At 47.9% G+C, this 11,420-nt stretch overlaps 1 protein-coding gene across 1 annotated transcript; it reads left to right on the forward strand.

The window, feature by feature from the left end:
• Positions 1-5,365: 5,365 nt before the first annotated feature.
• Positions 5,366-10,778, forward strand: LOC129518096 (cancer/testis antigen family 45 member A6-like). The gene is made up of 5 exons (XM_055338119.1): positions 5,366-5,413; positions 7,902-8,175; positions 9,721-9,843; positions 10,215-10,308; positions 10,679-10,778. Exons 1-5 carry the CDS (start codon positions 5,366-5,368, stop codon positions 10,776-10,778), a joined length of 639 nt encoding a protein of 212 aa, XP_055194094.1.
• The last annotated feature ends 642 nt before the right edge of the window (positions 10,779-11,420 follow it).

Genomic DNA, 11,420 nt, shown 5'->3' on the forward strand with positions numbered 1-11,420 from the left:
CACACACACAGAGAGAGAGAGAGAGAGAGAGAGAGAGAGAGAGAGGCAGAGACACAGGCAGAGGGAGAAGCAGGCTCCACACAGGGAGCCCGATGTGGGACTCGATCCCAGGTCTTCAGGATCATGCCCTGGACTGAAGGTGGCGCCAAACCGCTGAGCCACCCAGGCTGCCCCCTCTTCATCTCTTACTACAGTCTTTGGGATAAACATTAATTTATCTGATATAAGGATGGCTACCCCTGCTTTCTTTTGAGGACCATTTGAATGGTAAATGGTTCTCCAACCTTTTATTTTCAGGCTGTAGGTGTCCTTACGTCTAAAATGAGTCTCTTGTAGACAGCAAATAGATGGGTCTTGCCTTTTTATCCAGTCTGAAACTCTGCGCCTTTTGATGGGGTCATTAAGCCCATTCACGTTCAGAATTACTATTGAAAGATATGAATTTAGTGTCATCATGATACCTATTCAGTCCCTGTTTTTGTGGATTGTTTCCTTGGACTTCCTCTTTCTTTTAAAGAGTCCCCCTTAATATTTCTTGCAGAGCTGGTTTGGTGGTCACATATTGTTTCAGTTACTGCCTATCTTGGAAGCTCTTTATCTCTCTATTCTGAATGAGAGCCTTGCTGGATAAAGTATTCTTGGCTGCAGGTTCTTCTCATTTAGGACCCCGACTATATCGTGGCAGCCCTTTCTGGCCTGCCAGGTCTCTGTGGAGAGCTATGCTGTTAACCTAATACTTCTCCCCTTAAAGGTTAGGGATCTCTTGTCTCTTGCTGCTTTAAGGATCTTCTCTTTATCTTTGGAATTTGCAAGTTTCACTATTAAATGTCGAGGTGTTGAGCTGTTTTTATTGATTTTGGGGGGGGGGAATCTCTCCATTTCCTGGATCTGAATGCCTGTTTCCCTTCCAAAGTTAGGGAAGTTCTCAGCTACCATTTGTTCAAATACACTTTCTGGTCCTCTGTCCCTCTCGGCGCCCTCGGGAACCGCAATTAAACGTAGATTTTTCCTTCTGAGGCTGTCCTTTATTTCCCTTAACCTATCCTCATGATCTTCTGATTGGTTGTCTCTTTTTTCCTCAGCTTCTTTCTTTGCCATCAACTTGTCTTCTATGTCAGTCATTTGTTCTTCTACCTCGTTAACCCTCGTCGTTAGGACCTCCAGTTTGGATTGCATCTCATTTAATTGATTTTTAATTTCAGCCTGATTAGATCTAAATTCTGCAGTCGTGAAGTCTCTTGAGTCCTTTATGCTTTTTTCTAGAGCCACAAGGAGATTTATAATTGTGCTTCTGAATTGGCTTTCTGACATTGAATTGTAGCCCAAATTTTGTAACTCTGTGGGAGAGAGGACTGTTTCTGATTCTTTCTTTTGTGGTGAGTTTTTCCTTCTAGTCATTTTGCTCAGAACAGAGGGGCCAAAACCAAGTTGTACTTTACAAAGGAGAAAAAGAGAGAAAAAAAGGGGGCGAACAAACAGAAAACAAAAAATGAGGCGGGGGTATCCTCTGATTCTATATACTGTAAATCCCTCGACTTCCCCTGGAACTTTCCAGCGCTGCTCGGTCAAGAACTTGCTCTTCGCCTGTCCTTCCAGCTGGTCTTTTGGGGGAGGGGCCTGCTGTGCTGATTCTGAAGTGTGTGCACGTGGGGGAGCTGCCCAGCCTCCTGCCAGGTGTAGGGTTCAGTGGGAGCTGTTTATCCTGTGAGGCCCCTGCTCCTTGGCGGACCTGCTCAGTCCCAGGCACAAGGTGATACCAGGAGGAGCAACAAAAGTGGCGACGGCCACCTCTCCAGCCCTGGAGTCAGCTCCAGCAGTAACTACCACAGTCTCCCAGTCCACAGGGGCCTGGATGCTCCGGGGACAGGGGACGCCAATCTGCACAGCTCAGGGCCACCCAGGGTCAGGAGCGTCCTTACTGCCCTGTGTCCTCCCGGCCTCCATCTGTCCCGAGGGGAGCGCCCAATCCTGGGCTGTGTCCCCCAGTGCCCTGGGCTCCAGGGCCTTTGCCGCTGGAATCGCGCTCCCAGGGCTGCACAGCCCCCACCACGCATAGCCGCCGCCTCAGCTGCTCCTGGGGTCCCGCAGCCCCCTTGGCGCAGAGCCTCTGCCTGAGCTGCTCCCGTGGCCGCACGGTCCCCTCCGTGCAGAGCCGCTGCCCCAGCTGCTGCTCGGGCTCCTCCAGGGGCCCCGCCGGGCGTGCGCTCCAGCCCTTTCCGGTGCTCAGCTGGCGGCGTGGGTGCTCTCCCCCGGGGCGCAGTTCCTCTGCTAGTGCCCCTGGGAGCCTGAGGGCTCCACTGCCCCTCCTGGGATCCTGCCCGAGTTCCCGGCGAGCGCCTTTCCATCCGGGAAGATTGGTAAAGCTCCTGCTTCTCCGGGACTGGGCTTTCCTGCCCCGGAGGCTCTTGCCGCCCAGCCTTAGCCCGGCTCCTCGTGGGGCCCCTCCCCCTTGGATGCCTTTTTATTCCTTTAATTTTTTTTTTCCATCTTCCTACCTTTATAGAAGCACGAACTCTTCTCTCTGTAGCATTCCAGCTGTTCTCTCTTTAAATCTCAGGCCGAATTCCTAGGTTTTGAGGATGATTTGAAAGTTATCTAGGTAAGTTAGTTGGTGGGGACTGGTGACTTGGGGAATCCTACTCTTCCGCCGTCTTTTCTTTAAAATTTTTATTTATTTATGGTAGTGCAGAGAGAGAGAGGAGAGAGAGAGGAGAGAGGCAGAGACATAAGCAGAGGGAGAAGCAGGCTCCATGCACCGGGAGCCCGACGTGGGATTCGATCCCGGGTCTCCAGGATCACGCCCTGGGCCAAAGGCAGGCACCAAACTGCTGCGCCACCCAGGGATCCCCCTCTTCCGCCGTCTTGCCCCGCCTCTCCCACAGTCCACTTATGACAACACAGAAGAGTGCGGAGCAGCTGTGAGAGGGGAAAGGGCTCTTTCTGCCCTTCTTTCTGCAGGCGCTACCACGGAGGATGCCAGGCTGGCACCCTGAGAAACTAAAGGACGGGCAGCTTCTGTGCTCAACTGCACTCAACTGTGAGGCCTGGTCAGAATCCCATGCTGCTCACCCCTCACGTGGTCACTTTAGTCCCATCCCGGATCCTCAACATCTCCAAGTTAAATGCAATTAAAATTTTGCATATAAAGTGAATGCAATTGAAATTTCTCAGTTAAAATATTTCTAAGGTAGTTTGGAGGGCATGATAGTTCTCAGACAAATGGATTCACACTCAGCAACGTCACAAGACATTGGCAAAACAACAAACGTGTCAGTTGTGGGCTGAGGGAAGTAGCAGCAAGCCCACTGGGATGCTTTTCCATTAGTCACTCCTGTTTTGTAGGTTCCTTGTGAATGTGGTGAACAAGCACTTGGGGCCTCAATGTGCATTTCCGGGCCCGTTACTCCTTCTTCTGGCCACTCTTAACAAGTCCTGCCCCTTCCTCATCTCATCGCTTTCATAAGGTGGTCTTCTGCCCAGTAAAAGGATTTTGATGAAGGATGATCCTGCAGGCTGATGGCTGCTGAGCCAGGAGAGGGCTCCTGTCTGTAAGCCAGCCACCCACCATGGGAATCTTTGCGCTGGATGATCGCTCCTGACCCCCTAGAGCTCCCCTTCCTTACTTTGTTTTTAATTTTTGCCAGAATTTTGTCTTTGTTGGAGGAGTTCCTGAGAAACTTGATCTCCCATTGACTCCAACCTGCCCCAAGTCACCAGAACCCCCTCACACACCCCACCTCATTGAATGTAAGTTCTGCTCCGCCCTAGGAACTGTGGCAAGTTCACAGCTTCAGAGTGAGTGTTGCTGGGCCCATATGGAAGGTGCCTGAAATGAACTCCGTATAGTCGTCTATACAAACTTTTTTTTTTTTTCTGGCCAGCTCCGCGAAGATCTACTCATGAGGCTGCCCAAGTCCAGCCTCATATATACGTTCTTTGCTTCTTGAAACCTCCCAGGACCCATGTCGAGTGGTCTGCTGCTTTCCCTCGTCCCTCCTTGCCCACCCCTTGTAACGGATGAGTGTCTGAATTCCCCCAGAATCTGCACAGTAATCTCCAGGGGTCAACCAGCCTTGAGACTAGAGAAATGGATCTGGAGAAGGAGGCTCCAATTGGGGAATTCCAGGCTTGGCCATTGTCCTCTGTGTGGGGAGGTGTGGAAGTCTGTCAGACGCCTGAAGACCACCCCACCCATCCAAAGGCCAAGGCACACTTCCAGGTGTGGTTCATGTGGCTCTGGGATGCGTGGCGATGACTGCTAGACCAAAGGGCCCAGAATGTAAGCGCTGACAGTTGGTCTGAAATGCAGGGATGATCCCTAGAGCCTGGACACTGGGATGCTCAGGGTGGATGATCAAGATTAAGTCCTCGTGAGGTCACAGTATGTGGGGAGATATTTGGGTTTGTCTGCCAGGCTGTCTTTGCTGTTTTGCACACTCTGGCTCCTAAGGCACTGAGACTCCTGGCCATGAGGAAGCTGATGCCCTACCAGAGCCCTAGTGCCTGCCCCTCCCATAGATCTGGCAGCTCGCATGAGTGGGCAGGAAGGTCACAGTGCAACACCAGGCAGAATGGTCCTAAACAACACAGGGACTATGTTAATGCAACAGCAGCCTGCCCTGTGCCTTCTGAACAGGGCCCCAGGCAACCTCCAGAGGAATCTGGCACCATCTGCCCGAGTTCTCACCTGATGTGGGGGTGGCAAGTGATACGTGGGCCCCTCCATCCCAGTGAGAGTTCTCAATATGCCATCCTTTGTGTAGACAACATATCTGGCCTAATGGAAGCTTTCTCCTAATGGGCAAAACAGGCCACCACCATTAGGGGATCGGAGAAGATTTCTGTGTAGACATACCCTTGTCAAATAGACAGGGATCTGTGTCATGTTTTAAGGGTCATGATATGAAAGACTGGGCAGAGGAACTTGACATGGTGTGAAGGTTCCATGTCCCATTGAGCTGTGGGCAGCGGGATGGTAGAAGGGAAGAATGGGAAATTAAAACAGCAGATTAAATAGCCTACAGTAAATCCACCTTGTTCTGGTGGACTACAGTACTGTCCCAGCTATAATGTATTTGAGTGACGAAGCAATAGAGCCTGTTTCTTACCCCATACCCTGGACTGGGGTCCCCTGAGAGACACTTAGCCTCATAAGGCTATGGAAGTCTCAGGAGACAGGCACAGCCCGATTCTCATGGTGGATCACTGTGCTCTGCTGCGCTCAGGACACTAAGCCCCATGGGTCCCGGGAGAGATGGGATCTTCTGGGATTTGCAAGGGGATCTCTGCAGGAAGAGTGTTTCCTCACAGCTGTGAGGGAGGGTAAAGGGTTCCATGCCCCGTGGGATCCCCCTCTTCTGCCGACATGCACCATACCCAGATGGGAGCCCACACTGTTCTTAGAGGGGAGCAGGTGGGGTCCTGCTCTGGCGGATCCTGCTCCCAGTCCATCTCGTCTGGCCTGACTGCTGCCTTCCTTGCCCAGCATGTGTGGGAGGCATTATGAGGTCAGTTTCCTGATGCTGCAGCCACAGGAACATGTAGGGGGCAGGCCACAACTGGGATTCTTGCATAAGGGGATGACCTTCCCATACAAACACTGTTTTTATCTGTTTTTCCAACCTTGGACTTCTGTAGCTCCTGTGGTGTCCCGTTACAGATTGGGCACCAGTTGTGAAGAACTTTCTACGGGGGTGGGGGTGGGGGTGGGGCTACTCTTAGGCCCAGCAAAGGAAGCAATCCAACAATTGGTGTAGCCAGAGAGCCACCAGAGGATCTACCTGTATGCCCAAGGAACCCCTGGCTGACCGCTCGGGGCACATTGTGGCAGAGGGAAATGGACATGATTATCATAGTCAGTCCTGAGGGGTGGAATGTCTGAGGAGCTCATGGAGGGGGCATGATTGCTGCTGGATGTGCACCTATGTGACTGAACCTAATTGAGGTCATATAAATCTGAAGGGTCTGGAAGGAGGGGTGGATTATCTATTCCTCCTGCCAGCCAAAGACAAGCCTCGCATGTAAATGCCCTTGCTTGTTACACCTGATATCTACCAATCTGGTTTAGCGGTCCTCTTCCTTCATCCTCTCTCTGCTCTTTGAGTAGAGGGCCAGTTTCTTACGTCACCCTGGAGAGTGTCCAGTGTTGCAAACCAGCGGACCCTGTGGAAGATTAAGTGAGTCAGTACAAGGAAAACATTTAGCAGGGAATCTAGCTGGAAGGAAAAGTTCCATGAAAATCATTTCCCTCTTTTGCACTCCTGCTGAAGGGAATCGGTCCGTGGTTCAGAACAGGTATTGACCACAAATATTTGACAACATGCTGGGGCAAATGTGGGGGTTATCCTAGGGTGAGAAGACATTTCCAGTAATCTCTCATACCAATACGTAACCATTTGACCCATCAGCAACACTGACAAGTGCTCATCACATGGCTCCTAGTCTGATGTGTTTGAACTCCCTGCAATTGGAAGTGGGTGGATTAAAGAGTTCTCCTCTTACCCTCTACTAAGGGGAATTCTGTGAAGATTCAGACAATAGTGGTAATGTTCACTTAAATTGAATCAATAAGGGAAATGAAGTGATTTCCCCTGAAAGGATTTTCACAGGATGGTTTGTACTTCCTCCGAGATGTAATCACGTGTCTATTCAATTCTTGCTGAGGGGTTCACATTCTGGAAGCAATCTGATTCATCATGTGCATTGTTTGCCTTTGGATGACACCTGTATGTTAGCCTCTCCCATTTTTCACATGGACTGGATGGAAATTAAGCTGGGTTTCCTGAAAACAGATATTTGAGTGGGCATCATTGAAAAGTGTCACCTATTAAACCTCATATAAATGACCTGGATGCATATGTATATACATGTGTAGAAAGCAGTTTTGGAATGCTTGCATTAATTTTCAAGTTTTTATTCCAACTCCAGTGAATTAAAATACAAAATTACTATTAGTTTCAGGGGTAGAATTCAGTGATTCTACACTGCCATGCATTACGTGGTGCTCATCACAACAACTGTCCTCTTTAGTCCCTGTCACACATTAGACCCGACCCCATGCCCATCTCCCCGCTACTAAACCTTGGTTTGGTCTCTGTAGTTAGGAGTCTTTTTGATGGTTTGCCCCACCTTTTGCCCCCACGTTCATCAGTTTTGTTTCTTTTTTTTTGTATATTATTTTTATCTGAGTTCGATTTGCCAACGTATAGTATAACACCCGGTGCTCATCCCATCAAGGGTCCCCCTCAGTGCCCGTCACCCAGTCACTCTGTCCCCCCACTCACCTCCTCTTCCACTACCCCTTGTTCATTTCCCAGAGTTAGGACAAACATTATATGGTTTCATTCATACGGGGAATATAAGAAATAGTGAAAGGGCTTAAAGGGGAAAGGAGAGAAAATGAGTGGGAAATATCAGAGAGGGTGACAGAACATGAGAGACTCCTAAGTTAGTTTTGTATCTTAAATTCCAAATATGAGTGAAATCATAGCCTGTTTGCTTTTCTCTGACTGTTTTATTTCAATTAGGATTATGCTCTTAGCTCCATCTAAGTAATTGCAAGATTTCATGGTTTTTTTATGGCTCCGTAATATTCCATTGTATATACACCACCTGTTCTTTGCACACTTATCAGTCGATGGACACTTGTGCTCTTACCATAGTTTGGGTCTTGTAGCAAATGCTGCTATAAACATGCGCCCCTTCAAATCAGTAAGTTTATATCCTTTGGGTAAGTACCTAGTAGGGAAATTGCTGGAACTTAGCAATCTTTCCAGCAGTCGTTCTTTTTTTTTTTTTTTCCCAGCAGTCGTTCTATTTTTAACTTGTTAAGGACCCTCCATACTGTGTAGGTAGAGTTGCGTTTTAGTCATTAATGGAACATGTTTCTTGATGCTCCTCAGGAAGTGATGACTGATAAAGCAGAGGAGTCTGCTGTTGTGCCCGAAAGCCAAACGAAACGTCCTGGGAAACCCATCACTCCTCCTCCGTCTAAGAAAATGCAGAGGATGGCACTGCTGTCAGTGAAAGAGGAAGGAGAGGGAACATCCCACCCCGGGGGCTCAGCCATGACCTTGGAAGATGGTGAGGATGCCTGTCCTACCCTCCCGTTCCTGACCTCACCCACGGAAGCCCTGTCTCTGGGCCCTCCACGCCACGGGAGCATTTCCCATCAAGGTTACCAGCTTTGGCTGATGCTGCCCTCAATTTCTTAGCCACACTGGGCCAGCTGTTCACTCTGTCCTTCCTAGAAACATTTCTGGCTTCCCAGCCTCCTCACCCTACTGCTTTCCTTCTTCTTGAATATGCCTTTTCATTCTTCCTTGTGCTCTTCTTTCTCCAGAGACTCTTAGTACTGTCATTGTTCCTGAGTCCCATCATTACCTGTGCCCATCCATGGTGCCTCCTGCCTCATTCACCTGCTCCCCTAGCTTCTGAGCTTACATCCTGCTTCCCCACTTGACCCTAGGAGCCCATCTATTGCTGTGTGCCCAGAGTGACCATGTCCACAGAGTTATCAGTTCATGTGCATCATTAGTGTCATCAACTCCACCCTGTATTCTGCACAGATTCTGAGATCCAAATGCTGGTCTACACACACTACAGGACCTGGACCTGCCATCGTCTCCTACCATCAGCTATCCTCTCTGTGTCCTGCTTGCTAACCCTGTGTGTCCATTGCTACCCACCCCTGGTTTGTCCCACCCTAGGGGTCCTGCATGGTTCTCGGGTCCCCTGGAACTCCTGCTTTGTGTATGCACAGGCCAGTTCTGTCTCCTGCTCCTGCCTCTGCCCAGGTGTCACCTCCTCAGAGGCCCCTGGCTGACAACACACTCGTGGATGCTTCCCTTTCTGCTGTCTGTAACATCCCTGCTTACTTACTTCCTGACACAAACTGTATTTTTCCCTTTGCTCATTTTATACCTACCACCAGGGTTATACATTCCAAAAGGGAAGGGTTTCTTCTGTCTTGTTCAGTGCTGATCCCCAGTGTTGGCTTGATGCCTAGCAAGAGGAAGATGATTGAATGAAGTAGACCCATCACACTTGGAGTACAGCAAATTAAATTTCTGTGATGGAAAAGACTGAAGAGGATTGTCATTTACTGGCTGGGATTTTTGGTGATGGAGTGCCAGTTGAGGCATTCTGATACCAAGGGACACATTTAGCTTTTCCACTTGTTGAGGGCATCCAGGGGACATTAATTGAAGAGTGCCACGGCTCTGTGAAGGGTTTTTAATTGGTTATCGTGTCCAAGTAGGTTTCTATGTGTACACATAGTTCAGGAATGTAAGAGGCTTCTTTATTGCATTATTTTTCTTGAGGTCCAATTTTTAGGTCCGATCCATCTATTTGGTATCGCCTTCTGCTATGAAATGAAAACTTTAGAGACACGGAGCATGTGGATGATGTCTGTGTGGGGTTGTTGAAATGCTCATGATTGCAGCTCCACATTCAATCTGGTTTCCAGATGCACCTGTCTTTCATAGTATCCATGGGGAGGGGACGAGAAGTGGTCAAACCCCACCCCCCCCACCCCCGATGGCCTCTTATCAAAATCTGTTCCTCCAGAGCTTATGAATATGTCAGGAGATGGCATTCCACACAGTCACTTGGATTCTTTGTCTCATGACTTAAGCGCAATCAGCAAGGGTGGGTTGCTTCACGAACCTGGTAGTAATGCACTGGTAAGAATAATCATCACCAGCTGTCTCTCTGCAGTTGACCCCAAGGTCACGGCAATGTCTTTGTCGGGAGATGTGCCAGATAAACTGCCAATACCAATAGTGATCAATATGGAAGTCAAAGAGAAGTTGAAGAAGGAAATTCGAGAGTTTGGAGGACGTAAGTAAAAAGAATTTCTCTCCGTGAAACCAGAGCAAGTCTTTCTCACTCTTTGAGTTAGACTAGATCCAACCAACTTGTTGAGGCTCATCCTTTACCAGAATTGAGTTTTCACAATTAGAATAGTTCCTCATTATTTGAACAGAAATGTGCTAGTAAACTTTGTTTTTAATCCTTTGTATTCCTTAATTGCTTATTGTTTCTGAGAGATCCACTGGTGGCTGTGTTCGAATGTCTGTATGTAAGCATGGAAAGCTCACATGCTCTGACATTCTAGCTCTTGAATGATTGCTGAGACATCAAGTTTTTGTTATACATCCTCTTTGTTCTTTACACGTACTGAAGGTTTTTTTTTTTCTAAACATGATCAGAATATGAAAAAATCCTCAAATTGCTTGAAGGAGTACAAGGACCTCCAGAACTGCAGAGAAAGTTCGTGATATATGCCATGAAGCAAGCAGCAAAGTGAGTGTGGGAAGAATTGTCTAGTGTGTTTCTCAGGGGGCCCAGTGGGTTGCTTGGGGAGAGGTGGCATTGGGCCCTGCTGGAATTTCTCAAACCCTGGTCCTCACTCAGAGTTCATGTTGTCTCCAGTTTAGAGTGATATCATCTGAATCTCACTGGTTCCTTTAAGCTCCAGGAACCTAGTGTTCACACCTGAGTTTGAGGAGGACATTCATTGACCCTGAACTGTCACTCTGCATTTGCTGGATTGTCCCTTATCCTGCAAATGTTCTCATGCAAATGTTACTCCTCCTTGCATTTTCTACAGAGAATATTGTTTTATAGGTTCTTTAGATATCTTTTGGTTAATGATGTCTCTCTTTATTTTCAGAGTCCAAAGACAAGACCTAATCGGTCACCTTCAGGAGGTACTAGACAAACTAGAATTGGACCACTTTCTCAAGAAAGATACTCACACCCACAACTTATAAACCTATTATGGAAATGATCAGTGAGAAAGCAGAACCAGGTGGCTGTCTGCAATTTGATATTTGATATTGTTGATATCAATTTGATATTGTTGATGCAATTTGATATTGTTGATGCCTCCTGGCATGAGTTCACTCTGAAAATTGTTTTCTTGAGGCTAAGCAAAAGCATTGCAACTTGAATGTTATCTGTTATTAAAACCTGGGCTTTTGCCCTAAGTATTTAGTTTGAATGAATTTTTTGATTTCCTTCTGAGGTGGGGCAACACTATTTAGTCATCAAGTTACAGTAAATCCTAGCTCCTCAGCTGATCACAAGCCTTTAGCCTGTATTTATAATTGTCTTCTACACTAGCCAGTTCCTTTATTTTTATGAGAGGGAGAGATGAAGTGGCAGAAGGAGGAGAGTGAGATTCGTAAGCAGGTTCCACATCTGGCACAGAGCCTGATGAGATGCTCAGTGTTACAACCCTGGTATCATGACTTATGCTGAAATCAAGAGTGAGTCACTTAACTGACTTAAAAACCTAGGCAACTCCTTTTTTAAAAATTTATTTTTTAAGTAATGTCTGCACTCTATGAGGGGCCTGAACTCACAACCCGGAGATCCAGAGTCATTGCCTCCACTGTCTCAGCCAGTCAGCA

This window comes from Nyctereutes procyonoides, unplaced genomic scaffold (assembly GCF_905146905.1).
Source record: "Nyctereutes procyonoides isolate TBG_1078 unplaced genomic scaffold, NYPRO_anot_genome, whole genome shotgun sequence".
Taxonomy (NCBI): domain Eukaryota; kingdom Metazoa; phylum Chordata; class Mammalia; order Carnivora; family Canidae; genus Nyctereutes; species Nyctereutes procyonoides.